The sequence below is a fragment of the Hylobates moloch genome, unplaced genomic scaffold (genome assembly GCF_009828535.3).
Source record: "Hylobates moloch isolate HMO894 unplaced genomic scaffold, HMol_V3 SCAFFOLD_72, whole genome shotgun sequence".
Lineage (NCBI taxonomy): Eukaryota > Metazoa > Chordata > Mammalia > Primates > Hylobatidae > Hylobates > Hylobates moloch.
The window spans coordinates 38,605-65,208 of NW_026652347.1; the positions used below are offsets into that span (position 1 = coordinate 38,605).

The 26,604-nt window shown below is 58.3% G+C and overlaps 2 protein-coding genes and 1 long non-coding RNA gene across 4 annotated transcripts in view; 1 reads left to right on the forward strand and 2 right to left on the reverse strand.

Annotated features, from left to right (window-relative positions):
- Window positions 1–3,168, reverse strand: part of LOC131382578 (uncharacterized) — a 14,598-nt gene extending 11,430 nt beyond the window's left edge. Inside the window, exon 1 of the long non-coding RNA XR_009212145.1 lies at window positions 397–3,168. This is a non-coding gene — a long non-coding RNA (uncharacterized LOC131382578). The remainder of the gene's footprint in view (window positions 1–396) is intronic.
- Window positions 3,169–6,512: 3,344 nt separating this feature from the next.
- Window positions 6,513–11,920, forward strand: LOC116463857 (guanine nucleotide-binding protein G(I)/G(S)/G(T) subunit beta-2). Of its 2 annotated transcripts, XM_032147143.3 has the most exons (10): window positions 6,552–6,677; window positions 8,938–9,083; window positions 9,296–9,334; window positions 9,453–9,559; window positions 10,110–10,173; window positions 10,256–10,418; window positions 10,509–10,575; window positions 10,855–11,056; window positions 11,149–11,365; window positions 11,447–11,920. In XM_032147143.3, exons 2-10 carry the CDS (start codon window positions 9,027–9,029, stop codon window positions 11,551–11,553), a joined length of 1,023 nt encoding a protein of 340 aa, XP_032003034.1. In that variant the 5' UTR covers window positions 6,552–6,677; window positions 8,938–9,026; the 3' UTR covers window positions 11,554–11,920. The 2 variants fall into 2 exon arrangements, with proteins under 2 accessions (XP_032003035.1, XP_032003034.1); XM_032147144.3 differs by lacking the exon at window positions 8,938–9,083 and having other exon boundaries at window positions 6,513–6,677.
- A 326-nt stretch (window positions 11,921–12,246) lies between these two features.
- Window positions 12,247–26,604, reverse strand: part of LOC116463858 (GRB10-interacting GYF protein 1-like) — a 14,737-nt gene continuing 379 nt past the window's right edge. Inside the window, 27 exon segments of the mRNA XM_032147145.2 lie at window positions 12,247–14,528; window positions 14,621–14,750; window positions 14,829–14,992; window positions 15,079–15,239; window positions 15,347–15,534; window positions 15,766–15,984; window positions 16,058–16,198; window positions 16,304–16,386; window positions 16,567–16,667; window positions 16,765–16,890; window positions 16,970–17,070; window positions 17,183–17,349; window positions 17,455–17,626; window positions 17,791–17,888; window positions 18,080–18,217; window positions 18,710–18,815; window positions 18,915–19,168; window positions 19,381–19,551; window positions 19,736–19,776; window positions 20,029–20,137; window positions 20,236–20,284; window positions 20,286–20,348; window positions 20,520–20,615; window positions 20,713–20,842; window positions 20,938–21,042; window positions 21,186–21,250; window positions 21,324–22,288. Coding sequence (XP_032003036.1) covers window positions 14,476–14,528; window positions 14,621–14,750; window positions 14,829–14,992; window positions 15,079–15,239; window positions 15,347–15,534; window positions 15,766–15,984; window positions 16,058–16,198; window positions 16,304–16,386; window positions 16,567–16,667; window positions 16,765–16,890; window positions 16,970–17,070; window positions 17,183–17,349; window positions 17,455–17,626; window positions 17,791–17,888; window positions 18,080–18,217; window positions 18,710–18,815; window positions 18,915–19,168; window positions 19,381–19,551; window positions 19,736–19,776; window positions 20,029–20,137; window positions 20,236–20,284; window positions 20,286–20,348; window positions 20,520–20,615; window positions 20,713–20,842; window positions 20,938–21,042; window positions 21,186–21,250; window positions 21,324–21,521 — 3,429 coding nt within the window. The 5' untranslated portion in view covers window positions 21,522–22,288 and the 3' untranslated portion in view covers window positions 12,247–14,475.

Here is a 26,604-nt window from a genome sequence, read left to right on the forward strand (position 1 = left end):
ACTCTTGTCATCCAGGCTGGAGTGCAGTGGTGCAATCTCGGCTGCCTGTAACCTGAGTTCAAGCAATTCTCCTGCCTCCCTCCTGAGTAGCTGGGATTACAGGCACTAGCCACCATGCCTGGCTAATTTTTTGTATTTTTAGTAGAGACGAGGTTTCACCATGTTGCCCAGGCTGGTCTCGAACTCCTGACCTCAAGTGATCCTCCTGCCTCAGCCTCGCAAAAACATTGGGATGACAGGCATGAGCCACCGCGCCCAGCCTAAAAAACCCCGACTATCTTGATTCCACTTCCTCTTCTCACTGCTGCACCAGCTTTGTACATGGTCCCCAGCCAAGCTGAGATACCCAAAGTCTGGTCCACGTTGTTTTTCTCCACTGCGTGATTTCTCACTCACCCATTGCAAATGCTGTAGGCAGAGCTACAGTGGCTCCTACCCAATCCTCTGCACGCTTCTCAGGGCAGGCTTGCTTCATGTCTCTGCAGCCTTCAGCACAGTTTCCCATTCCTTTTTTGGAACACCCTTTTTTTTGGGTTCCAGAAGTCCGCATCCTCCTGATTTTCTTCTTAGTTTGCCGGCTTCTCCTTTGGCAACTTGTTCTCCACCTGACCTCTAAATGTCGGAGTTCCTCAGAGCTTGGTCTTAGGCCATCTTGTTTTTTCCCTGCACCTCTTTATGACGTCATCTGCTAGAATGTGCCACTCACTCCTGGGGCTCTATTCCAACCCAGATTTCTCTGCTGAATTCCAGGACCGTGTCTACAACCACCTATTAAACATTTCTCCTGGATTTCTCAAAGAACTAAAAATAGAACTACAGTTTGACCCAGCAATCTCATTACTGGGTATTTACCCAAAAGAAAAAAAATCCTTCTACTAGAAAGAAATAATGCACTCGTATGTTCCTTGCAGCACTATTCACAAGAGCAAACACATGAAATCAGCTTAGGTGCCCATCAACGGTGGACTGGATAAAGAAAATGGTACATATATGTTATGGAATACTATGCAGCCATAAAAAGAAACAAAATGAAGAAACAAAGAAACATGTTTTTTACAGCAACATGGATGTGGCTGAAGTCCATTCTCTTAAATGAATTTAGAGCAGGAACAGAAAACCAAATACCATATGTTCTCACTTGTAAACGGGAGCTAAATATTGGGTACTCATGGACATAAAGATGGCATCAATAGACACTGGGGACTACTAGGGGGAAGAAGAAAGAAGAGGGGGCAAGGGTTGAAAACTATTAATACCTAATGGAGCCGGGCATGGTGGCTCATGCCTGTAATCCCAGCACTTTGGGAGGCCATGGCAGGCAGATCACTTGAGGCCAGGGGTTCAAGATCAGCCTGGCTATCATGGCGAAACCCCATCTCTACTTAAAATACAAAAATTAGCCGGGCATGGTGATGCACACCTGTAATCCTAGCTACTTTGGAGGCTGAGGCAGAAGAATCACTTGAACCCAGGAGGTGGAGGTTGCAGTGAGCTGAGATCGTGCCATTGCACTCCAGCCTGGGCAACAGAGCAAGACCCTGTCTCAAAGAAAAAAAGAAAAAGAAAAACTACCTACTGGGTACTGTGCTCATTACATGGGTGATGGGATCAATCGTATTCCAAACCTCAGTGTCACACAACTTACCCATATAACAAACCTGCACATGTACCCCGTGAGTCTAAAATGAAAGTTAAAAAAAAAAAAAAAAGAGGCTGGGCGCAGTGGCTCACACCTGTAATCCCAGCACTTTGGGAGGCTGAGGCGGGTGGATCACGAGGTCAGGAGATCAAGACCATCCTTGCTAACACGGTGAAACCCCGTCTGTACTAAAAATACAAAAAATTAGCCAGGCCTGGTGGCGCGTGCCTGTAGTCCCAGCTACTCAGGAGGCTGAGGCAAGAGAATCACTTGTATCCAGGAGGCGGAGGTTGCAGTGTGCCGAGATTGCGCCACTGCACTACAGCCTGGGCAACAGAGCAAGATCTGGCCGAGTGCGGTGGCTCACACCGGTAATCTCAGCACTTTGGGAGGCTGAGGCTGGCGGATCGCTTGAGGCCAGGAGTTCGAGACCAGCCTGGGCAACATGACAAAACCCTGTCTCTACAAAAAAATACAAAAAATTAGCCAGGCATGGTGGTGTGTACCAGTAGTTGCAGCTACTGGGGAGGCTGAGGTGAGAGGATCATCTCAGCCCAGGAGGTCGAGGCTGCAGCAAGCTGTGATCGCGCCACTGCACCTCCAGTCTTGTTGACAGAGTGAGACCCTGTCTCAAAAAAACAAAACCAAAAACACCAAAAAAAATTTTCTCCATAGGCACTTCAAACCTTAAACTTTCCAATCTTAAACTGTTGATCTTCCTCCCAGAATATGTTCCATCTCAAATGTTCTGCTCGAAGTAAACAATACCTCCAGGCCAAGCAATGTTATTTTTTCGTTTTTGTTTGTTTGTTTTGTTTTGAGACAGGGCCTGGCTCTGTCACCCAGGCTGGAATGCAGTGGCACAAATTCAGCTCACTGCAACCTCTGCCTCAGGAGTTCAAGTCATCTCCCCACCTCAGCCTTCTGAGTAGCTGGGACTACAGGCGCACACCATCATGTATTTCTTTCTTCTTCTTCTTTTTTTTTTTTTAACAACAAAGTCTTGCTATGTTGCCCAGGCTGGTCTCGAACTCCTGGACTGAAGTGATCCGCGCACTTCTGCCTCCCAAAATGCTGGGATTACAGGTGTGAGCCACCACGCCTGACCCTAATCCATATTTCAATGCCCATCTGCCTCCTCTATAGATTGCAAGCTCCATGAGGAGGGTGCACCTGTCATTCAAGGTTGCATCCTCATTGCCTAGGGCAGTGCCTGATACATCATCTGGTTCAGTAAATATCAACGGAATGAGTTAAAACAGGAAAGCTTATTAGCACAGAAACCAAAGCAGAAGAAGCAGCACACATGCCCTCTTGAGATTGACAAAATTGTGCTGTAGTCCTGCGCTGCTTATTGTTAAGTGACTTTAGGGAAGTCACCGTGGCCATCTACAGATTGAGGAAATCAATGTAATTATCTCTGAGGTCCCTCCCAAATCCTCATGTGTAGTTGACATCTATTATCTATTGCTTATATGTCACTGAATTGGCAGGTATGCATAAATAGAATTTGCACCTAACTACGAATATGATTGTTTATATTTTCTTTAAAAAAAAGTTAGGCTTTTGTTTCTCATATTGAGAGCTCTGTTACGCCATTGTGGAATTTCTCCCAGATGTCCACCCCCGCCCACCTTCAAACTCTGCTTCCTTAGACAGATTTGGCAATAGCTTTGTAAGTGATATGGACATAATTGCCTACAATAATGAAAACCTACAGGATTCTTTTTTCATTTTCCCTTTGGCATGTTTACTATTCCCTGCCCCACCAGGCAGATCATTCTGAGTGTGTGAGTGTGTGTACCCATTACAAAGACAACTACTATGTTCATAACATATTCGATTTGGAAAAACCAATTGTAGGCTGGGCACAGTGGCTGACGTCTGTAATCCCAGCACTTTGGGAGGCCAAGGCGGGCGGATCACGAGGTCAGGAGTTCAAGACCAACCTGGCCAACATGAAACCCCATCTCTACTAAAAGTGCAAAAAAAAGTGGCATGCTCCTGTAATCGCAGCTATTCAGGAGGCTGAGACAGGAGAATCGCTTAAACCCAAGAGGCAGAGGTTGCAGTGAGCCGAGATTGTGCCACTGCACTCCAGCTCTGGTTGACAGAGCAAGACTCCATCTCAGAAAAAAAAAAGAAAAAGAAAAAGAAAAAGAAAAAATTGTTTTTGAAAAGCGATTTGTAATGTCTTTCACAGAGACTAAATGAAGAGTATGTTTTCATACTTTTTAAAATACAATTTCATCTTTTTAGATTCTGATTCATGTGCACATGAATGTACACACGTACATGGGTATATCTCGTGATGCTGAAGTTTGGGGTACAATTGATCCTGTCACCCGGCGTGCAGTACCCAATAGGTAGTTTTTCAACCCTTCCCCCCTCTAGTAATCCCCCGTGTCTATTGTTCCCATCTTTATGTTCATGAGTACCCAGTGTTTAGCTCCTACTTATAAGTGAGAACATGCAGTGTTTGGTTTTCTGTTCCTGCAAAAATGTATCCACTTAGGATAAAAGCCTCTAGCTGTATCCATGTTGCTGCAAAGGACATGATTTCTCCTTTTTTTCTTTTCTTTTGTTTCTTCTTTCTTTCCCTTCCTTCCTCTTTCTCTTTCTTTTCTTTTTCTTTCTTTCTCTCTCTCTCTCTTTCTTTTCTGCATCCATGTTGCTGCAAAGGACATGATTTCTTCTTTTTTCTCTCTTCTTTTCCCTTTTTCTTTCCTTCCCTTCCTTCCTTCCTTTTCTTTCTTTTACTTTTTCTTCTTTCGTCTTTCTTTCTTCTTCTTTTTCTTGAGTTGAAGTCTTGCTCTGTTGACAGGCTGCAGTGCAGTGAGTGGTGCGATTTTGGCTCACTGCAACCTCCGCCTCCCAGGTTCAAGCAACTCTCTTGTCTCAGCCTCCTGAGTAGCTGGGATTACAGGCGTGTGCCACCACGCCCAGCTAATGTTTGTATTTTTAGCAGAGACGGGATTTCACCATATTGGCCAGGCTTGTCTCAAACTCCTGACCTCAAGTGATCCACCCCCCTTGGCCTCACAGTGCTAGGATTACAGGCGTGAGCCCCATCTCGTTCTTTCTTATGGCTGCGTGTTTTGATACTTTCAAATTACAAGGATTCAGTGAAGGCTATTCATTGCCTTGAACTTCCCAAAGCATTTCCACAATCGATGGTGTTCTCAGTAAGAATCTGGGACTTGCAGGGCAGATGCTGTCAACACCCCCATTTAACAGATGTGGAAACTGAGGCCCAGACCTACGTTCTTGTCCCTTTACAGGCAAGGTCCCTGGAGGAAGGGGTTCATCTAGAGGCTCGTACAAATATACTGGAATGCACAGTAAAGTTTTGGCTGCCTGGGTTCATATCTAAACTCTGCAGCCTCAGGTCTCTTTCCACTATTAGAAAACGGGGAGAAGGCTGGGCGCAGTGGCTCACACCTGTAATCCCAGCACTTTGGGAGGCCAAGGCGGGCACATCACCTGAGGTCAGGAGTTTGAGACCAGCCTGGCCGATATGGTGAAACCTTATCTCTACTAAAAATACAAAAAAAAAAATTAGCTGGGCATGGTGGCGGGCGCCTATAATCCCACCTAATCCAGAGGCTGAGGCAGGAGAATCGCCTGAAACCAGGAGGTGGAGGTTGCAGTGAGGTGAGATCATGCCACTGCACTTCAGTCTGGGCGACAGAGTGAGACCCTGTCTCAAAAAAAAAAAAAGAAAAAGAAAAAAAAAGAAAGAAAATGAGGAGAATGTTAGCACTTAATTTCCCAGTATTGTGAGACTTAACATATGTCAGCCTGGGCAGCATAGCAAGACCCCATGTCTACCAAAAATTTAAAAATTAGCTGGGCATGGTGGCTGGGGCACACCTGTGGTCCCAGGTACTAGGGAGGGTGAGGCAGGAAGATCACCTGAGCCCAGGAGATTGAGGTGGCAGTGACCTACAACCACGTCACTGTACTGCAATTAGAAAATAAGTGTGGGGCCAGGCGCGGTGGCTCATGCCTGGAATCCCAGCACTTTGGGAGGCCGAGACAGGCAGATCACGAGGTCAGGAAATCGAGACCATCCTGGCTAACACCGTGAAACCCGTCTCTACTAAAAATACAAAAAATTAGCCAGGTGTGGTGGCACACGCCTGTAGTCCCAGCTACTCAGGAGGATGAGGGAAGAGAATCGCTTGAACCCGGGAGGCGGAGGTTGCAGTGAGTCGAGATAGCACTCCAGCCTGGGCAACAGAGCGAGACTCCGTCTCAAAAAAAAAAAAGTGTGGAACTCAATAAATGTTATTTCAGTGGCAAGCCCTGAAAGGGGGTCTACAAAGGCCCAGTGGGCGAGGCTGAGGAAATGCCTGGACGCGACCCTTCTCATGACATTCCCAGGGCGCCCGCATCAGCCCCTACCAACTCCCGCTCGGGGACTTTCTCGGAATCGCGCTGCTTCTTCCAGCCGCCTCGAGGCGATCCCCGTCCAGGTCGCTTTAGCTCCGCCCCCTGATGAGGGGCGTGGCCTCCTCAGGGCCGGGGCGTGGCCCAACCGGGAACTGGGGCGACGAACTCCCCTTCCCAGTCTGGGCCACCCAATCCAGGCGGGGCGGAAGGCTGATCACGTGACCAGCGAGCGGTCTCACCCTCCTCATGTGCCAGTACCACCTCCTCCAGTCCCAGAGGGGGGATGTCTTACTGCTTTCCGTGAAGCAAACCCTTTATTTGAGTACGGTTTGCGTCCACAAAGCGTGAGTGAGATCCTTGGGAGCTACTGGGCCCGTCTTTGCCCCCTCGGTGGGGTTTTGTCTCCTGGCTTCCCCCAAGTGCGAGGCAGTTGGTCTCGCCCAGCCGGGTCCTGGGCGCGGCGGCGGCAGCCGCGTCACTGGCGGGCGGGATCCCTCCGCTCTGGGGAGGCATCGCTGGCGGCGGGGCTGGGGCCACTGAGGAAATCCATCCGCGCCGCCGCCGCCGCCGCCTCCGCCGCGGAGGAAGACAGCGCCGCCCGCGCTCCGCTAGCGACCCCCGCCGCAGAGTTCCACCGCCACAGGTACCTCCGCTGGCAAAAGGAATCCTCGCGCCCCCCAGCCCCAATTTCCCCCGGGGGAACCTCTCTTCCTTCGGTCTCCCCGGGCTGGCCTCCTGGGAGCGGACGTAACTCCCCAGACCTCCCCTCCCTTCCCTTCTGGCCCCGTCGCTCCCAAACCCGGAAGGGGAACTGGGGGGACCCTCGCCTCCCACCGTGCGTGCGCTTCCCCGCACCATCAGCGAAGTTTTTGCCCGACCCCAGACCCCAGCCCAGCCCCGCCCCGACTGCCTCTTGCTCCCTTGGAAGTTGGGGGGCTAAATTCCGGGCTTCCTCTAGGCCCCGCCCCGCCCCCTTTCCCCACCGCCACCCTCCCGCCTGCCCCCGGGGAGCACCCCTCGTGTCCTCCACTGTCGCACCCCTGCCGGCTCTCGCCTTGCACAACTCCAAAATCGGGGAGAAGCAGGCAAGGCCGCGCGCCACCCTTCCTTTCGTCTCCACCCTACCCCCGATTTGGGTGCTGCCCGTGGTTTCTGGCCCCACTCCCCGAAACCGGAGCCCTCGGCGCCCTATTCCCTTTACAGGTCTTCACCCCAAGCCCAGCTCCCAGGCGCCCTGCGCCCGCCCCCCGCCCAGCTTTCTTTTGGGCAAAATGGAGGTCGTGGGGGCTGGAGGGCCAGGCCCGCTGCGCTTCGCAGCGCCGCACCAGCCCGCGCCTTCCAGCTGCCAGATCCAGGGACCCTCCCTTCACCTCTTCTGGGCCCCGCCAGACCTGCGGAGGCGGTGGCACCCCCATTTCTCTATGGGGCCCCAGCTGCTATATCCCTAGAGTCTGGGGGGTGCTGAGGGCCCTGGGGGGTGATGGGGACCGAGGACTGAGAGCGTCGTCCCTGCCCCCGGGTTCTTCCTCCAGCCCTGCTTCCTTCTGCCCTGGGCCTCCGGCGGTGCCGCCAGGCCTGGGCTGCTAGTAGCTGGAAGAGGCTTTGTGCGGGCCTGGGGGTTGGGTAGAGTAAGGAGTTCTGCCCGCACCCCCCACCCCCGATTTTGAGGGTCACCCCTTGGCACTGGCGTAGAAAGCTGAACTTACAAGGAGGGGAAATGTCAGTGGGGAAGAGGAACGCCCTGCGCCTGGGGGAAGTGGGAGCTGGGTGGGGGACGCCTGGGCCGGCCAAGTGCAGTGTGTACGGCCGGATCGCACAGGTGTCCCGCGGGCGGGGAAGGACTCAGGCTCCCGGAGCGGAGCCAGCCAGGCCCCTGGGGCCCGGGCGCCGAGCCTGTGGGCTGGGCCCCCCAGGTGTCCAGGGCGCCGGGGCCAGGCCGCCTGGGGCCGCCCGCCGGCGCCTGGGAGAGAGCAGCTCCGCGCCTCGGGGCCGGGGACCTCGTTGCGGAGCCGTAATTACTCGAGAGCGGCTCCCACGGGCTTTCTGCGGGCGCGGCGGGGCGGGCGGTCTCTGCGCTGGAGGGAGCAGCGGCTCGGGGCTGCCTTCCCCGCCGCTGTCACCCCCACCCGCGGCGTACGGCTAATGGGGCGCAGCCGGACCGGGGATTATCCGGGGTGAGCCGTCCAGAACCTATTAGCGCCCAATCGGCTTTTCCCAAATCCTGTAAACAGCCACCCGGGCCGGTTCTGGGGAGGGCGGGAGGCTGGGTCGGGCGGGGGCGATGGGGCCGGGGGTGGGGTCACCCACCCTACAGGTCTCTGCCGTGGATGCGGTTGCCTTGGCAACGGGGCTAGGGTGGGGGCATTTCACCAATGAGGTGCTCTCGGTCCGGGTGACGGTTGCCTAGGCAACCCCACGAACAGCCCAGCTTTCCCCTCTGGTCTCTCCCCCCCACCCGCCACCGTCGAAGCTGGGGGTGTGTGTGGAGGGTGTGCGCCTTGTGGGGTGAATTTCAAGAGGCACCGCCCCTTTTAAAATTAGGTGCTTGGAGGGCGGTGCCTGTGCGGGTTGGGGCAGACGCCAGGTCTGTTTTCGAAGGGACACCCCCCCCCCCCAGTTCCTGCCGCGGGTGTCCTGCCCGGGCTGTGTCCGAGGGAGGGGTTTCCCCTGCGCTTCCTCTTGCACTTCCCGCTCCGTTTCCGGGGGGCGGGAGGAAGATTGGGGAAGTCGGCTCTTACTCGGCGACGTCTCTGGTGCCGGAGACCCTGGTTGTGCCCGGGGTCGGCGGCTGCGCCGCCCCTTCCCCCTCCCCTTGCTTACCCCTTCCGGGCCGCGCTGCAACCCCGCCTTTCTCCCCACTTCCCCGGCGGCCTCGGGCCTGACGTCAGCCCTGCGTCCCCCAGGCCTCGGGCCAGCGGCCAGGAGCTGCCTCCCCCAGCCCCCGTCCCGCGGCCCCCAGCCGCCCCCAACCCCGCCCCACGGGCCCGGCGCCATGAGTGAGCTGGAGCAACTGAGACAGGAGGCCGAGCAGCTCCGGAACCAGATCCGGGTGAGGGCCTGGTGCGGGGCGGGCGATTCATGTGTATACCGCCCCGTGCCCTGGACCGGGTTGGGTGAGGGTGTTGGTGGGGGAAGGGGGAGGGGGGGCCCCTTAATGGCTCAGAATCTGACCCTGTCCACTCCTGTCTTCTGTTCTCTTCTCTCCCTTTCCTCCCCAACCTGTCTTCTCTTGCGTCTCTCTGGCTCTGCCATCCCCTACAGGATGCCCGAAAAGCATGTGGGGACTCAACACTGACCCAGGTGAGGGCACTTGGTGGCCAGGGGGTAACTAGCGTTGGAGGGGCAAGGATCAGAGGCCGCTGCTCTCTGCAGTCCTGCTGCCTGGGCCTCCCCGAGCCCATTCTGTCTCTATCTCCAGATCACAGCTGGGCTGGACCCAGTGGGGAGAATCCAGATGAGGACCCGGAGGACCCTCCGTGGGCACCTGGCAAAGATCTATGCCATGCACTGGGGGACCGACTCAAGGTGTGTCTGTGCGTGGGCTGGCAATGTGGGCCGACTTTCTAGCAGGCTGTTCGAGCAGCCTCAGATCTGGCGGGGTGAGCAGGCCACCAGAATACCCAGAGTATGTCTGGAAAAATGGTGACTCCCAGACATGCCCGCCAGATCTGGACAGGCAGGATCATGCTGGTGAGAACTTGTGGGCTGCAGCTGGAGACTGTCTCTCAGGTGGCTCACGCCTGTAATCCCAGCACATGGGGAGGCCAGGGCAGGATCACTTGAGCTCAGGAGTTTGAGACCAGCCTGCGCAACATAGTGAGACCCTGTCTCTACTAAAAATTGAAAAATGACCTGGGTGTGGTGGTGCTCGCCTTGTAGTCCCAGCTATGCGGGGGAGGCTGAGGTGGGAGGATCGCTTGAGCCTAGGAGTTCCAGGCTGCAGTGAGCTGTGATGGTGCCACTGCACTCCAGCCTGGACAACAGAGAGAGACCCTACCTTCTCCCACCCAATGGGAAGGGGGTGTGTCTTGTTTTCATGCCACCCTTCTGCTCTCCCTACACCGTTTCCTACCAGGCTGCTGGTCAGCGCCTCCCAGGATGGGAAGCTCATCATCTGGGACAGCTACACCACCAACAAGGTAGGGTGGCACGGGCTGCGGGGTTGGGCAGGGCCACAGAGCCCCGGCTGGCTCTGACCCCGGCACTGCCCCTGCTCCGCAGGTCCACGCCATCCCGCTGCGCTCCTCCTGGGTCATGACCTGTGCCTACGCGCCCTCAGGGAACTTTGTGGCCTGTGGGGGGTTGGACAACATCTGCTCCATCTACAGCCTGAAGACCCGCGAGGGCAATGTCAGGGTCAGCCGGGAGCTGCCTGGCCACACTGGTGAGGGGCCTGGCCCAGTTCGGGCCCTTTTTGGGGTCGGGGGTGCACTGCCCTCTGTGTGGAGACCTGGCTGACCAGCTCCTTCCCCAGGGTACCTGTCATGTTGCCGCTTCCTGGATGACAACCAAATCATCACCAGCTCTGGGGATACCACCTGGTGAGGCTTTGCCAGGGCTGGGCAGTCTGGGCAAACCCACACTTCCTGCCTCAGTGGCCACCGTCCCAGGGCTCAGCACGCAGCATGCACTGTAGCCTCCCTCTCCTGGTGGGCACTAAGGTGGTCAGGGAGGGATGCATCCCCTCCCCACCTAAGGCTCTGACAAGAGCCTCCCTGGACCCTTCCATAGGGTTGGGCTCACGTGGTGGGGCGGGGAGAACAGGGACTCTGTTCTTTGCCCTGTCTCTTATCTTTTCCTTCTTCCTGTCACCTTTCCAGTGCCCTGTGGGACATTGAGACAGGGCAGCAGACAGTGGGTTTTGCTGGACACAGTGGGGATGTGATGTCCCTGTCCCTGGCCCCCGACGGCCGCACGTTTGTGTCAGGCGCCTGTGATGCCTCTATCAAGCTGTGGGACGTGCGGGATTCCATGTGCCGACAGACCTTCATCGGCCACGAATCCGACATCAATGCAGTGGCTGTGAGTTCTGGGGCTAGCTGGGCCAGGCCCTCCCCACCAGGCTCCCGGCCCTGCCCCTCGCCCTCACCCCATCCCGGTCCCGTGTCGTGCAGTTCTTCCCCAACGGCTACGCCTTCACCACCGGCTCTGACGACGCCACGTGCCGCCTCTTCGACCTGCGGGCCGATCAGGAGCTCCTCATGTACTCCCATGACAACATCATCTGTGGCATCACCTCTGTTGCCTTCTCGCGCAGCGGCCGGCTGCTGCTTGCTGGCTATGACGACTTCAACTGCAACATCTGGGATGCCATGAAGGGCGACCGTGCAGGTGACAGCTGGGGGCCCAGGCTGGGCGGGCGAGGACCTGGAGCCCAGGCCAAATGGGTTCTGACTTCTCCCTTCTTCACAGGGGTCCTCGCTGGCCACGACAACCGCGTGAGCTGCCTCGGGGTCACCGACGATGGCATGGCTGTGGCCACGGGCTCCTGGGACTCCTTCCTCAAGATCTGGAACTAACGGCCCCACCCCCACTGGGCCCAGGCCGGGAGGGGCCCTGCCCACGCCCACACTACAGGCCAGGGCTGCGGGGCTGGGCACACTCCCAGCCCCCTTCCCTGGGCCACGGGGCCTTGGGTCCCTGCCCTCCCACCCAGGTTTGGTTCCTCCCGGGGCCCCCACTGTGGAGATAAGAAGGGGATGGAATGGGGGAAGAGGAGGGGCAGGAGGCCCTCATCCTTCTGCTGCCCTGGGGTTGGGGCCTCACCCCTCTGGAGGGCCAGAGGCAGGAGGTGGAAACCCCAGGGGCTGGCTTTTTTAAAACTGGTTTTATTTTAATTTTTATTATATTTTCAGTTTTTCCATAAAGGAGCCAATTCCAACTCTGTACCTGGTCTCTGCCCTTGTTGTGTTCTCGTTTCTGGACTTTGTTGCCTGAGGGCTGCTGAGGGCATGGGTGGTGGGGAGGGTATGGGGCCTGCCAGGCAGCTGGGGCTGGGGTCCCCACTCTCCCTCAGAGCAAATCTTAAGCCCCAGCCCAGAGCCTTCCATCCAGAGGTTCTGGGATAAGCAGCCCCCACCGTGGTTTCTCCTGTCAGGCTGCTGAGCCAGTCTGACCAGGGGGGCCCTGCTCGGAGCTTCTACTTCCCAGCTCTGTGCAGAGCCACTCATCCCTATGGCTCTCCCCAGATAACGAGCAGCGGAGGCGGAACGGGAGAACACACACCAAGTTTTATTGGGAGAAGGGAGTATTTACAGGAGCAGGTAAAAGAGAGGGAAGTCACACAGGGTGGAGAGGGGGCAGGGAAGATTGTGGGTACAAGGCAGACAGGGAACACGGTGACCCCTGCACCCACCCCAACCCCAGGAAGGGCAGGGGAGCAGCGAGGGCCCAGGAAGACCGGGGCCGGGGAAGGACAGCAACAGGGTCTGAGTCCCTGGGCAGGGGGGCTCAGGGGCTTGTAAACATTGACCACTCTCAGAAGGGGATGGGGGTGGGAGAGGGCTCCCCCTATACTTCCTCACAGGGTTAAGGCCTCTCCAGGCTCATGGGCCCCCTAAGTCCAAAGTCTCTTTAGCTGGGGAGAAGGGGCAGGAAGAGACAGGAAGAGTGTCCCCCTTCCCCTGCATTGGCTGCGGCAGGGGTGGGGGGGTTACATTCAGTCACAACAGGAGTCTCCCCCACACCTGGCGAGAGGGAAGGGGAGCTGGGGGCCAGCAGCAGCAAACACTCCCCCCGGCCCGTCACCCCTTATTGCTTTAGAGAGAATATTGTCTTTTCAGGGACGCTAACACTGTGGGAACCAGGGAGAGGCAGGTGGGGGCCCCCCACCCTGAGGCCAGCTTGATCCCCCAACACTGACCTAGTTGCCACTTTGGTGAAAAAAAAAAAAAAAAAAAATCCAACAACAAAAAACCAAACACCATCTTTCTGGGACTAGATGGGAAAAGAAACGGGCCACTCCCCATGTCCCCAGGGCAGGAGGGAGAAATACATTCATGGAGGGAGGCAGTGGCGAAGCCTTGCCCTAATACTGCACTCTGAGCAATGAGGTCAATGGGAGGAGCTGGATGAGAAACCCAAAAGACAAAACTGTTACAAAACCCAAAATGGGCGGAGACGAACCCAAGTAGGAGACCGGGAATAAGAAGTGGGTGAGCAATAGAAGGGGCAGCCTCCTCTGACCCAGGAGCTGCACGCTTCTCTTCACCCCAACCTTACCCAACGGTAAAAAGCGCATCATATCAGACCCGGGAGGCCACCCGCTCCTCTCCCATTTGGTCAGCAGAGGGGTCAGGTGCAGAGCTGGGTGGTCCACACCTCATGAGCTGGCTATAGGTTGGGGCCCCAGGCGGCAGCCCCTCCACTGCAACCCTAAGCCCAAAGCCACCCACTCCTTGCCTTTGAGGCTCCTCCTCCTGCCCCCTTCACTGGAGAAACAGACAGCTCAGCCTTCTCTCTGCAGCCTCCGGAGCAATCATCCACCCCCGCTGCTCACAGGGGTGAGGCAGGAGCCAGGCAGCGGTGAGGCGGGGGCTTGTGGCCCAAAGAATACATTCACGTGGCAAGGCAGAGAGCTGGGGCTTTCAGGTTCAAACCCAGGGTGTCCCCCAAAATGGCAGCGGTGGGAGACGCCCCTCACCAGGGCCAGAGTCCAGCTGCCCCACCCTGCCAGCCAGAGAGGTTGGCACGGCCCGGCCCCTCCCGTCTACTCCTCGGCCAGCACAAGATGGCAGCCAGAGAGCTGGGGCCACTCGTCCAATTTGTGCAACTGTCCCCCAAAGCAGCGAAACCAAGGGGCTACTTTGGCCCCACTCTGGACACCTCAGCCAGCCCCGGTGACAGGAGCTGCTCACAGCGGGTCCAGCGGGCGGGGCTCAGACAGGCCTCCTGTGCAAACTGCTGGCCGCCGGCTTCCAGTTACCCCATGGCCTGCCTTCTGGGGGGTAAGTGTGGCCTTGGGGGCCAGGCAGGACAGGTCCATGGGGCCTGTGTCCCCACTGCCCCAAAATAACAGTGTGTTTTTTCTTTCAGCCTCCTAACCATTTTTTTTTTCATTTTTCATCTTTTTTCTTAAAAAAAAACAAAAAACAAAAAACAAAAAACAAAAACCTCTGTGGACCTTCCATTGTCACACCCACTATCCTCACAGCGGGAAGGGGTGTTTAGAGTCTAGTTTTTAACAATATTTTTGCCTCTCCTAATGTTTTCTTCAAAGTCGCTTAAAATTAAAAAAAATAAAAAGAAAAACCCCCTCCCCCAGTCTGTAAAGTGCCTCGTGGTGGGTGAGTTAAGGTGCATCGTGTGTTTGTAACAAGTGCTGGGGACCCCGCCCCTGCCTCTTCCTCTGCTCCCTGCGGGGAGCCTGCAGGCTGGGACCCTCGGTCCACGCCGCCGCGGCTGCCCTGGCCTACAGCCCAGGGGCTGGGGGTCCGGGCTGGTCAGTAGTCATCCACGCTCTCGATCTCACCAGAAGATCCGTGCAGGGAGTACCCTGAAGCCGGGGAGAAGCTGCGTCTGAGCTCTCTCCTGGGCTCCTCCTGCCCTGTGCCAAGGAAGTCCCGCTCCTGCCCCAGCCCAGCTCACCCAGGATGCTGGGGTCTGAGTGCAGCATCAGTGCCCGCCTCTTGGCCTTGCTGCCCTCCCCGGTGCCGAGTTTGGTGCTGTGGTTGGCCTGGAAGGCCGTCTGCAGCGAGGCGCTGCTCAGCCATGCCTCCTAAGACAGCAGACAGGAGGGTGAAGGTCAGGAGGCGCCAGGCAAGCCCTCCCCAGCTGCTGGTGCCAGCTGCCTCACCTGCTGCTGCTGCCGCTGCTGGCTGGCTTTCTGCTTGGCCCTCCGCTCCAGGAATTGTTTGGCAAATTCTTTGGCTTCCAGCGTGTCCCCCAGGCAGGAACGGATATAATCGTGGACATCATAGGGGGATTCCACCTCCTTGAGGATCGCTACAGCCATGGGCACTGCAGTATGAGCGAGGGCTGTCAGGGCCCCCTGGCCGGTTCTGGAGTCCCAGGCCCCGCCCACCTCCTTGGAGCCGCTTGCCTACCGTCCAGGCTGCCCGTGGCGCTCAGCGTGTGCAGCATCTGCTCGCACCACTGGGTGAAGCCGTCCTGGGGTCTGGGAATGCCCTGCAGCAGCTTCAGCAGCTTCTCTTCTTCCTCCGTCTTTTTGCGAATGGGCCGACCCGATAGATGGCTGTACGAGTCACTGAAGGGGGTGGGTGAGTCAGGGTTGGAAATCAGCTGGCTGGGGTGGGGGGGGTCTGCCACCTTCCCTCCCAGGGCCATCCCGGAGCCTCCAGGTGCCACGCCCACCTGAGAGATGGGCTGCTCCGGCTGTTCTTCAGGCCGAGGCCACGGACCAGGCTCCCGCTGCTCTTTGGGGTGTCCTCCCAGAGCCCCAGGCCGCTGCTGCCGCCCCCACTCTTGTCTGGCCCGCCCCACAGTGGCCCAGCCTCAGACACCCACTGGTTCAGGGGGGCAGTGCCCAGGCCCCCAAGCTGCTACAGATAGCAGAAGATCAGAGTGGCTCAAACAAAGGCACCCCAGAAAAGCAGACGGGGAGGCTTGTTTAGGCGGCAAACGGAGAGGGGTGAGGTGAGGGCCACAAGAGCTGTTGCCATCACAGGAGGGGCTGGGGCTTGGGCTGCACAAGTCTGGGTTCAGTGATCTCCCTCCCTGTGCCACCCTGGAAACTGTGTAGGGGGGGCCCGGGAGGTTCCCGGCCTGCTCACCACTCGGTGGTTGGGGGCCTGGGCCCGAGCTGGCTCCCGAGATGGGGGCTGTTTGTGCAGCTGCCGCTCGCCCTCCAGCTGCAACTCCAGGAGCGTCTTCATGGACAGCCCCTGCTTGGCCAGGCCAGCCCAGAGTGGGGGTGGGGAGCTGGGTGCGGGGGGCACAGGGACCACTTGCTGCTGTTGTAGCAACTTCAGCAACAACTCCTGCTGCCGCACCTAAGATGGGGACACGGTGAGAGGACCTGGCGAGGGTTCTCCCCCCAGCCAGCTGAGACTCGGCAGCACCCACCTGCTTGCGCCGAAACAGCTCTTCCTCCTCCTGCCGCCGCTTCTGCTCCTCCTGCTGCTGCTGGCGGCGCTTCTCCTCCCGGCGCTTGCGCTCCTCTTCCTCCCGCTTCGCCCTGAGCTCCACTTCTCTGCGCTCCTGGAACTGAGCCCAGTGGCCGATCAGAGGGGAGAGCTGCGGGGGACAGCTTGGGGCCTGCCTCGGTCCACCCTTCATTCCCAGGGCCTCAGCCCCAGGATGCCCACTCACTTTATGTTGCAGCTGGAGTTGTTCTAGAATTGGACCCTGAGTCGAAGAATTAATTGGTATGTCCCAAAGACTGGCCTCACCACCTGCAGGGGGCAGGGGGGCAAAGGCGGCTGCAGGTGGGCACTCGGGCCCACTGATCTGGTCCAGCTGCGGCAGTGGACTCCCCAGCCAGAATGGCAGCTAGTGGCGTGTGAGGGTGGGGAGCAGACCCCAGTTCACCCGGAGACTGCCTTGGGGGTGGGGGGGCCAGGCAGGCCACACACCTGACTGTGATGAGGCTGAGGTATGTACGTCCCAGAGGCGGCCCGAATCCGGCACCGACAAGGACCGGCTCATCGTCGGGAGCAGGTTCTGGTCCCCGCCTCTGAGGAGCAAATTGTGGATTCTTAAGACCCCATATCCATCTCTGGTCTGCCCCCGCCCCCCACCCTGTATCCTGAGGGCTCGCACGCACCACGCACCTGGGGGGTTTGAGCGCCTGGAGCTGCTGCAGGAACGCCGTGAGCTGCTGCTGCTGCTGCTGCGGCGGCGGCGTCAGGTCCCCCAGAGCTGCCTTTTCTCGCAGCGCGCATTGCGGGAGCTGGCGGCTGCAAATGGGACAGTGGAGATGGTGGGCCACAGAGCCAGCGCTGGGCCTTCTCCCAGCCCACCCCAGGCCCCCCGTACCTGCTGACCAGCTGGAGAAACTGCTGGTGCTGCAGCTGCTGGTACAAGGCTGCCGTGGCCAGCTCCTGCTGCTTCTTCAGCCGCTCCTGGTCCATGTTTCCCTGCTCAGGTGAGAGCTCGGCCAGTGCCCGCAGCAGGGAGGAGGGGACTCTGCTGGACTCCTGCCCGCACCCCTCACACCCTGTCCCTCCATGCAGGGGAGAAGCAGCTCACCAGCAGTGGGGGTGGTGAGGGCCCTGGGGCAAAGGGCACGCGGCCCCACATCTTGATCACCTCGCCCAGCGGCTGGAAGCCCTCATCGCAGCCCCGCTTCACCAGCAGCGACATGGAGAAGTAGCCGGCCTGGAACCACTCTGCCATCTCCTGTGTTGTGAAGGGGCCTGGACAGGGAGCGAGGGAGCGGAGAACCACTGGGGTCACAGGGTATGCCGGAGACACTCTGAACCAGAACGGCCCTGAGCAGCCCTCCCATCCCATACAGGTACCTTGGATCTCGCCCTGTGGGTCCTTGTAGAACCACTTCCGGGCAGCCCCATGGCTGAGTGGGAGGGCAGTGGCTGCTGCGGAGTGGCGCAGGCCCTGGGTCTGCATGGCAGCCGTGAACTGCTCCTCCTCCAAGGAGCTGTCCTGCAGGGAGGCCACCAGCTTCTCCGCCTCCTGGATGCCCAGAAAGAGAAGAAAGGCTCAGCTACCAATCTCGGCAATATCAGGATGGGGATGGGGATGGGGATGGAGCTTGAGCTGGGGCTGGGGCTGGGGCTGGGGCCAAGAGGTCAGGAGAAGTGGGAAGGGTCCCTCCCGCTTTCTCAGGCCCCCCACACCTGCTGCAGGTGCTTCAAGCCTTCATCATCCTCCAGATCTCCAGGTGGGCCAGCAGAGGAGCCCACCCCGGGGCTCAGCTGGATCCCCCGAATATCATCTGGAAGGCATGAGACAGGAGGTGGAAGGGCAGGGAGGAGACAAGATAGCCTCCGCCTGCTCTCACTCCAGAACACCACGCTCTTGCCATGGCTCCTCAATGTGAATGCCCTGTGTGCCCACCCCCACGAGGGGAGCACTTTCTCCCACAGCCCCAGCGCACCCGGGAGGTAGGCCATCCTCCCTTCCTACCTTCGGCCGCTGGGGGCTCTTTCTCCGCAGCTTCGTCCCCATCCCCGTTTGTCCCCCAGAGTGGGCCCAGGGTGGGCAGTGGGGACGGGGAGCTGGACTTCTCCTCCTGAGGAGGCAGTGGGGTCAGCTCCTTCCCACCTAGAAGAGAGAGATGGCCAGAGTTTAGAACCAAGGGCTGGGCCTGCCACGCAAGTTAGCACAAGCCCTTGAATGTAGCTGGAACCACGGGTCACACTCTCTTGGGCCAAGTCCTCCACTTCACTTGGGTCAACTCAACTAACGGCGGAGGGAATGCGGTGCCGACCCTCGCCTCCATGCTGCTAGACATGGCAGGAACGTATCACAACACCGCACACCACCACACAACACCGCAGACTTCACTCCAGGTTCTACAGCCTCTTCAAGGGACTTTCAAAGGTCATTTTGATTATGCCTGATTTCTATCTGGTACACTGCCTTGAAGACACGGCTCTGCTACTCCCTGGTTCCTCCCCACCTCTCAGCACTCTTCCAGTTCTAAGTAGCCTGTTCCTACAGGTAGGTGGGTAGCCAGTGCCCAGCCTGGCAAAGAACCCCGGTGCCCACCCGGCCCGGCCCGGCCCCAGGCCCGCTGGGCACCCCGAGGCTCACCCGCCTCAGGCCCTTCCTCCTCTAGCCCTTCGGAAGGCTCCTCCTCCTCCTCCAGCCCTTGGAAGTCCAGCTCCTGCTCCTCAGGAATGGGCTCCTTGGGGCCCTTCTGCATGGGGCCGGGGTGGGGAGCAGAGAACAGCTGGGTGGGTGGGGAGGAAGAGGACCCCGGAAGGGCAGGTTCCCACCCTCGCCTCCTCACAGATACCTTGAGAGGCAAGAAGGCCCCAGAGGCATCAAAGGTGCCCATTTCTTCATCCTCATCGTCCAGGCACCACTCTGGGAGCCCATCCTTGTCCTCCTCAAAGCCGTCAGGCGCTCGGCACCGCCGCAGGTGAGAGCTGCCTCCCCCTCCCCGCCCCTCCTCTTCACCACACCCTCCTCGATCCCCTCGCAAATCAAATTCAAACTTGCGCCTCCGTTCCCCATGTTCCCGCCAGCCAGCAGAGCGGGGACCGCCATCTGCGCAGGAAAAATCAGGGAGAAGAGTGGGTACCCGAGCAAAGCCGGCGGCCCCCTCTGCTGCAGCTCATGGAGCACCTCCAGGGCTGCTGTCCCGGCCACTCCCACATCAGCTAGCCTCTGCTCCCTCCCTATGGCTACAGGAGCCCACCCTCTCATTATGGTTCCTGCTCCCCACTGCCCCCGCCAATGCTACCGGGCCCCAATCTCACCAGGGCTGGCGGAGCGCCAGCGGTCGCCATCTCGCCGGAGCCCTGCCCCGAGCCTCCAGCTGCCCTCCTCCTCCTCCTCCTGCTCCTCCCGTAGGGAACGCCAGTTCTCGCTGTCTGAGCGGGCGTGCTCCTTCCTTGGACCAGCCCCTCCCTCCTCAAACCCACATCGTGCTAGGAGATGGGAAGAGAGGGGCAGTTATCAGAAAGGCAGCGTGGTGCCTGGACCCTCAGGAAACGTGTGGGGCCAGCTCCAGGCCCTCCTGCCCCCAGCACCTCCGAAATAAACACCCCCATACTGGGCCACCCATCTTGGTCCTCCCCGCTGCCCTGGCCGCCGCCCTCAGCAGCCTCGTACCTCCATCCCGCCTTGCTGACTTCTCAAACCGCCTCTCGCCTCTGCAGCAGGGGAAACGTGTGGGTCAGAAACAGTACAGCCTCCCCTGCCACCCTGTGCGACCGCCCCATGCCTTGTCCACTGTGCCCTGAGGCAGTGGAGGGAGGGAGGAGACAAAGGAAACTAGGGGTCAGGAGCACAGGCATCTCTGACAGGGCTTATCTGGTGGGCCTCTGTTACCCTCTAGTGACAGGACCCAGGCCTCCCCTTCCTGGCCTGCCCTGCTCTTACGCCACGCCCCCTCCTGGCCCCACCTGTCATCCCAGCTCTGGCTGCGCTGGATTTCTCGGGGGCTTCGTCCAAAGGCCCCATCACCTTCTTCGATGCTTCTTTGGTAAAAGCAGCTGTCACCACGGCCGCGACCTAGAGAAGAGGCCAGATGCACACTGAAACCTGCTGCACGTCCTCGAAGTCAGGGGCCCAGATCTGCCCGTCCCCAGGACACGCCATCACCCCTCTACCTCGGCTCCGCGTGCTGCCCCTGCCTCGGGAAGTGCCAGCCAGGGGGGGGGCCAGCCCCTTTCCCCATCAGCCTCAGCACAGCCACGCTGTTCACTGACAGGGAGAAGTTTCTCTGAGGAGGGAGCCAGGGGCGGGAGTGAGGACCCAGGCACCCGACCACCCCCACCCCCACCCCACAGCACCCTCCCGGCCTGTCTCCTCAGCGCTGGCCCCTCTCCTCCTAGCCCGACCCATGGCCTCCCCTCCCGGGCTCCCGCAGCCTCAGCTCCTGGCCCGGTCCCACCTGTTCCTCCTCAGTCAGCGGCTCCAGGGCCAGGGGCTGCAGTGGCTCATCCTGCAGCACCGCGGCAAACTCCTTGTCCTGCAGCTCTTCCGGGACCTGGCGGTGGGGTAGGACAGCCAAGACACCACATGCTGCCAAATCCCCTCCACAGGCAGAGGCCACCACCGCCAACCCCCCTCGCCCGCGCACCCACCTTGTTCTCCTTGACGTAAAGGGCCAGCATTTCCTCTCGCCCATAACGGTAGTCAGCCAGCTTGTATTTGGGCATGGCAGGGGACGGGGGTGGGGAGGCCACGCTGCCGCCCCCAGACAGGGCCCTGAGCCTGGACACGACACAGAGAGAAGAAGACAGAGGTCAGGGCAGCCTGGACTGTGCTTTCTCGAATCTCCACGGCAGCGAGGCGCACACGTGACTCACCACTCAGGCCCAAAGTTGAGTGTCTCTGCTGCCATCGTGGGGCTGGGCGTGTTTCTGAGAGGCCGGGGTGGGGAGGAGGGGACCTGGTGTTCACTCTCCAAACACCTGTGGGGGAATAGGGGCCATGAAGAACAGCACACGAAGGAGACCTTTAAAGCGCAGGGAGGACACCATGGGGGACATCCTGGTGGGCATGACAATGGGCCCTGGACTAGCTGGTGGGTCACCTGGGATCTAAAAGGACTCACCTGAGCCAGCCACGTGGCCACTCACACCATGAGTTACCCAGAGATGAGTCCAGATGGTGAAAGACCTGGGGGAGGCGAGATGGGAAGCTCGAGTCCTTCCGGTCTCCACAGGGCAACCTCCCTCGGCCCGGGGCTCACCTGGCAGCCTGGCCCAGGAAGCAGGAGGGCAGAGGCTGGTGCTGGAGTGAACGAGGGTCCCCAAGCCACTGGGAATTGGTCTAGCCTCAGTAGAGCCTGGGAGGGACCTTCACATCTGGGAAAGACCCTTAAGGAGAGCGGGGGGAGGAGGTAGGGTTCAGGACATGGCTCTGCCGGCAGCCCTGCCCTGCCCCGCATGCCAGGAGAGGTCCATTCGCCGGGTGGTGTCTCTGGGCATCAGCACCCTCACCACCCTCTCTGGGAGGCTGAGACAGGAGGCGCAGTGCAGAACTCGGGGACGGAGGCAGCCGAGGCCAGGATGGACGTTCAGGGCAAAGATAAAACAAAAACAAGCAAGCAAGCAAAAACCCACTAGAGCCACAAACAGCTTACAGAGAAAAGGTCAGTTATGGAGAGAAGGATTAGAAATAAATCTAGGAGCAAAATTCTTTCCCTCATGAAAAAAATCACAGTTGGCTGCTCAGAAGCTCAAATCCAGGGGCTTGCTCTGGGGAGAAACCCAGTGAAAAGGAGCACGAGGTGACTCTAGGGCCACAGACGGGTACATGACGAGGACTCCAGGCAGGCAAGCCTGAGCCAAGGCACCTCGGGCTGGTTTCCCCCACAGGAATCACACTCAGACCACCGCTCCCAATCAATAATGGAGGTTCAAACAACCAAGCCACCAAGGGGACGAGGATCTCAGGATACCGGCTGGGAAGCAGCCTCTGGCACCATCAGGTGGAAATAAGGTCAGGGCAATGGAGGCTGGTGGGGGCACGCTGGCAGCCTGTTCCTCTAAGGGACGACGGAGGGGACTCTCAGGAGGAGGCGCATCCCTGGGGCCCCGGGCAGAGGACTCAGGCGGGTGGGCGGGGTCCAGGTGCTGCGGTGTTGTCACTGGCTGGGAGGGAGGCTGGCCAGGCTTGGTGCTGCAGCTCCCATCAACTCCCGGACGCCACAGTCTGGGAAAGAAGAAGAAGGGGGGTTCAACTAGGGTGCTGAGGGGGAAAGGCCATCAGCCCCAGCTGAGCCAGCAGTCCACGACAAGCTGAGGCCTGCTCAGAGCCCAGGCACCCCAGGGGGAAACACAGGGCTCAGAGGCAACCCAGGGCCAGGCTGGCCTCCCCCGAGACCTCTCCTTCCTCAGCCTTGGCTGGATGCTCCGGTGGTGGTGTGCTCCACGCCACGAAAAGCCACCAGCCTGTCACTCACTGCAGGTGGCCTCCTATAGCAATCTGGGGACTAGATGAGCCTTGAGGACATGACGCTAAGAGAAACAGACCAGCCAAAAAAGGAGAGCTACCCCTCACTTCTCTTTCATGAGGTCTCTAGAGCAGTCACTCATTGAGGCAGGAATGTAGAAGGGCAGCCGCCAGGGGCTGAGGGGACAGGGAGCTGTTGCTGAAGGGTCCAGAGCCTCAACTGAGGAGGGGATCCCGGGGCCTCTGGTGGTCATGGCCGCACACCAATGTGAGAGTACTTAGTACCACAGAACAGCACAGTTAGAGACAGTTAAAGTCTCCAAATTTTGTTGTATATTTTACCAGAATAATCACTTTTTAAAAATAGCTTTAGGGAACAAAAGGTATCTGGAGATAACCACCGCATACCTAAGTCTTCCCCACTCCAAGAAAAACACCCCACATTCTTTCAAACCAGCCTCAGGAGAGGCCGTTTTGAGCCTCCTCCAGTTCATTCCTTCTAGAAGGCCAGAAGTTCATCCTGGAGGCATGAGGGTGGGAGAGAGTAGAACAGAAAAGGGACCACCTGGCCAGCACAATGGCTTATGCCTATAACCCCAGCACTGTGGGAGGCTTGAAGAGAGGAGTCCGAGACCAGCCTGAGTAACAGAACAAGACCACGACTCTACAGAAACAATTCTAAACATTTTTTAAAAAAGAAAAAGTGGCCAGGCGTGGTGGCTCATGCCTGTAATCCCAGCACTTTGGGAGGCCGAGACGGGCAGATCACCTGAGGTCAGGAGTTTGAGACCAGCCTGGCCAACGTGGCAAAACCCTGTCTCTACTAAAAATACAAAAATTTGTCAGTCCTGGTGGTAGGTGCCTGTAATCCCAGCTACTCGGGAGGCTGAGGCAGGAGAATCGCTTGAACCCGGGAGGCGGAGGTTGCAGTGAGCTGAGATCGCGCCCCTGCACTCCAGCCTGGGCAACAGAGCAAGACTTTGTCTCAAAAAAAAAAAAAAAAAAAAATTTTAAAGCGATGGCCTCACACTGCCCCCTGCCAGGCGCAGCAAGGGCAGCTCTCCTAGGTGCCTCTGGCTCGAGTCATCCATCCTGGCTGTCTTGGCTGCAAGGGGCACACAAAGGGGGAGTGGCTCATGCAGCCTGAGGACAGCGACACCAAGACAGGGGAGAGAGCAGGCCCAGAGCAGGAAAAAGCCCATGCCACCCACCTTCTTGGGAAGAAACCAAGAGAGTGAGGTTAACTCTCTAGGCACCTCCACAGCAGAGTCTGGTGCCGGAAGCTGGTGGTGCCTGGCCCCTTCCTTGGACTAAAAGAACTAGTGGCACACCTGCAGGCCACCATGGAGCTCCCACCCTCCAACAGGTTCTGGACTGGGGGCCCCTCTGCTCCTCAGGGGGCTCTTGGCCAAGTCTAGAGACATTCTGGGTTGTCACCACTGGGCAGGGGGTGCACAGGGCAGCCCCACAGCCAAGAGCTATGTGACTCCAGATACCAAGCGCGCCAGTGCTGAGACGCCCTCCTCTGCGCCACGAGCATGGGCAGAGCCCTTGGGGGTCTACTGGGCCAAGGGGAAGGCAAGGGAAGCCAGGTGTGTGCACGCTGGATCATTCTCTCTGAACAGCAGGGACATCATTCCCTAATTACTCTGTCCCACAAGGGAAATCTGAAATCCTGCCAGGAGGAAATCTTTGAGAAAAGAATAGTTTTTTTTTTGTTTTGTTTTGTTTTTTAAGAAAAACTGCCTAAGTTTGTCTATTGCAAGCTCTCAAAGCCAGGCATCTGATCCCTGTCCAATGAAGACAAGAGCAGGAGGTGGCGGGGGCTGGGGTACTGCCACCTGCCCGCCTCAGCTTACCCGGCTGAGCTTTCTCAGCTCAGGGTCTCCTTCTCACAGGCCCCTTCCAGCCTGTGCCCCGCCCTGGCCCTGCCCTCAAGCCTCGGCCTACTTCGGCTCCTCGCCCCCTCCCCACCCCTTCTCTTTCTCGGGCCTGTCTACCCTCACTCCCCCAGCATCTGAATCAATGCTTTTGAAAGACTGCCCCCTGCCGGAGACAAGGGGCGAGGACACGCTGGGCCCGGGTGCTCCAGTAGGCGCCGGGGCGCGCGGGAAGGGAGCCTGCTCTCTGGGGCTCAGAACTCAAGAGAGAAGGAAAAGACGGAGAACAGGCGGTCCCAGTGCACATTCAGCTAAGAACATTATCTCCTCACTCCATCACCCCTAAAATTAGCTCCAACACGGAGCACTATGCCTTGGCACAGAACACAGCCACTTAAACAGAAGCACAGTTCCCAATTCCCCAACACTGGAACAATCGCCCAGCCCCAGGCCTGCTGGAGGGGACCTGGCCCTTTCTCAGGATGGAGATTCTCCAAGCGTGGTAGGGTGAGGACGCTGAGGCTTAAAAAAGAGATGCAAGCCCGCATTCCTCGCAGCTGGTCGGTTATCCCAGCTCTCTCATCTCTGAGCCATCCCAGCAAATCACACCACCGCTTGGCAATTGTCTACAAGTTAACAGTTTTCAAAAGATTTTCACTCTTTACCTCCTGTGATCCCTTTTGCCCACTTGCCCAGCCTTGGGCTCCAGCCAGGGAAAACAAGGAGGAAGCTGCTCCGACAGCGTGCCCCCCGACATCCTTGACACTCTATGCAAGACTGGAGGTGCGCATGGTGGCAGTAACCATCCCAAACTCTCAAGCATTATTCTGTGAGTTTGAAGCCATTTTACATTTGTCAGACTTTCAACATCCTTCATCTAGCCACCTCCTCTCATCTTCTCTCCTCTAAAGTGGGCTATTTTTCTTCAATTCCCAAATTCCAATAGCAGATGTAAAAGTTAGGGCTAACGCATCAGATCACGAACACGACTGATGTGTCCAGCAGCAGAAAAAGCTAGTCCAGAAGTTTAAGCACATGGTTCACTTGACTAACCACCACATGGGACCCTCAGGGCCCCTGGTCCCCAGGCAATGGCAGGGACACCAAGTCCAGGTCTACCCTCAAATCCTTCCCAATGGCACGACAGACCGCTGGGGGACCAACACCTACAATCTAAGAAAATCAGATCGGAGCTGGCTAGCCTGGCGGAGGGTGGCTAGCCTAGGTCTGCAAAGGGCACCGGAAAGATGGGAAGGAGAAAGAACCCCAAATCCCCCATGTTGGCAGCAAAGGAGAGACCCTTACTGGTACCACCGATGGTGTTTCCATGCCAAAGGCGAGGGTTGGCGGGGTTCTAAATTGAAACTGCTATATAGACTCGAAGGGGCAGTGCAGAAGAGGGTGGGAAAGCTGACGATCTTCCAGAACGACACTTTGAGAGGCAGGAGAGAAGTAAGGCTTGGGTGGCTGGAAAAAAAAATCCAATCCAGCTAACAAGTCTTTATGTAGCATCTCCTAATTCCTAGCACTGGGATGCAACAGACCTGGAGTCTGACCGGGAATACGAGTAATGACTGTATAACAGAGAAGAAAGACGAGGGGCTTTTAAAAAGTTACTCGGAATTTTTTTTTTTTTTTTTTTAAGGCAAAGTGTGAGAGCTGTGGCCAGAGAGCTGCTGCACCGAGGAGCACGAGCTAGGAAGGGCCTGGCCTGGGACGGGGAGGGCAAGCAGTCTCTGGTAAGGAAGGTGTTTCCCGCGGCCGAGCAACTGGGAAGAAGGAGACCCCAATGACCCAGCACCAAGATCGCCGGAGCGAAAGGAAAGAGAGGTGAGGAGGACCTAGGCGAGGTGCCTGGGTGGAGGGGAAGGCTTCCATGTTGGCCGAAGTCGTGGAACGCTTGCACTTGGGGAACCGCAAGGCCCAGCTCGTTCCGAGGGGAACCCAAAGGCGCGCTGGGGACAACTCTGGGAAGCGCGGGGCCCGGCCACTCTAGGACGCTAGGGTCGGGGGCCCCCAGGCGGCCCAGGGCAGGGTTTGGCAGGGGCCCGGGGGCGACCGTTAGGAGCGCGGGGGTGGAAGGCAGCGCGCCGGCCCGGGAGGACGGCGTGCCCTTCAGGGAGGGGCGCCAGGTGCGAGGGGGGCGAGCGGTCGCCCCCTAAGCCGGGCGCCGGCCTCCCGGGGCCTCCCCGAGGC

Bases quoted from the DNA above. Each gene is read 5' to 3' on its own strand.
- LOC116463857 (XM_032147143.3), top strand. From the start codon at position 9,027: ATGAGTGAGCTGGAGCAACTGAGACAGGAGGCCGAGCAGCTCCGGAAC. The intron at 10,576-10,854 runs GTGAGGCTTTGC...TCACCTTTCCAG, and splicing joins AGCTCTGGGGATACCACCTG to TGCCCTGTGGGACATTGAGA. The intron at 11,366-11,446 runs GTGACAGCTGGG...CCTTCTTCACAG, and splicing joins CATGAAGGGCGACCGTGCAG to GGGTCCTCGCTGGCCACGAC.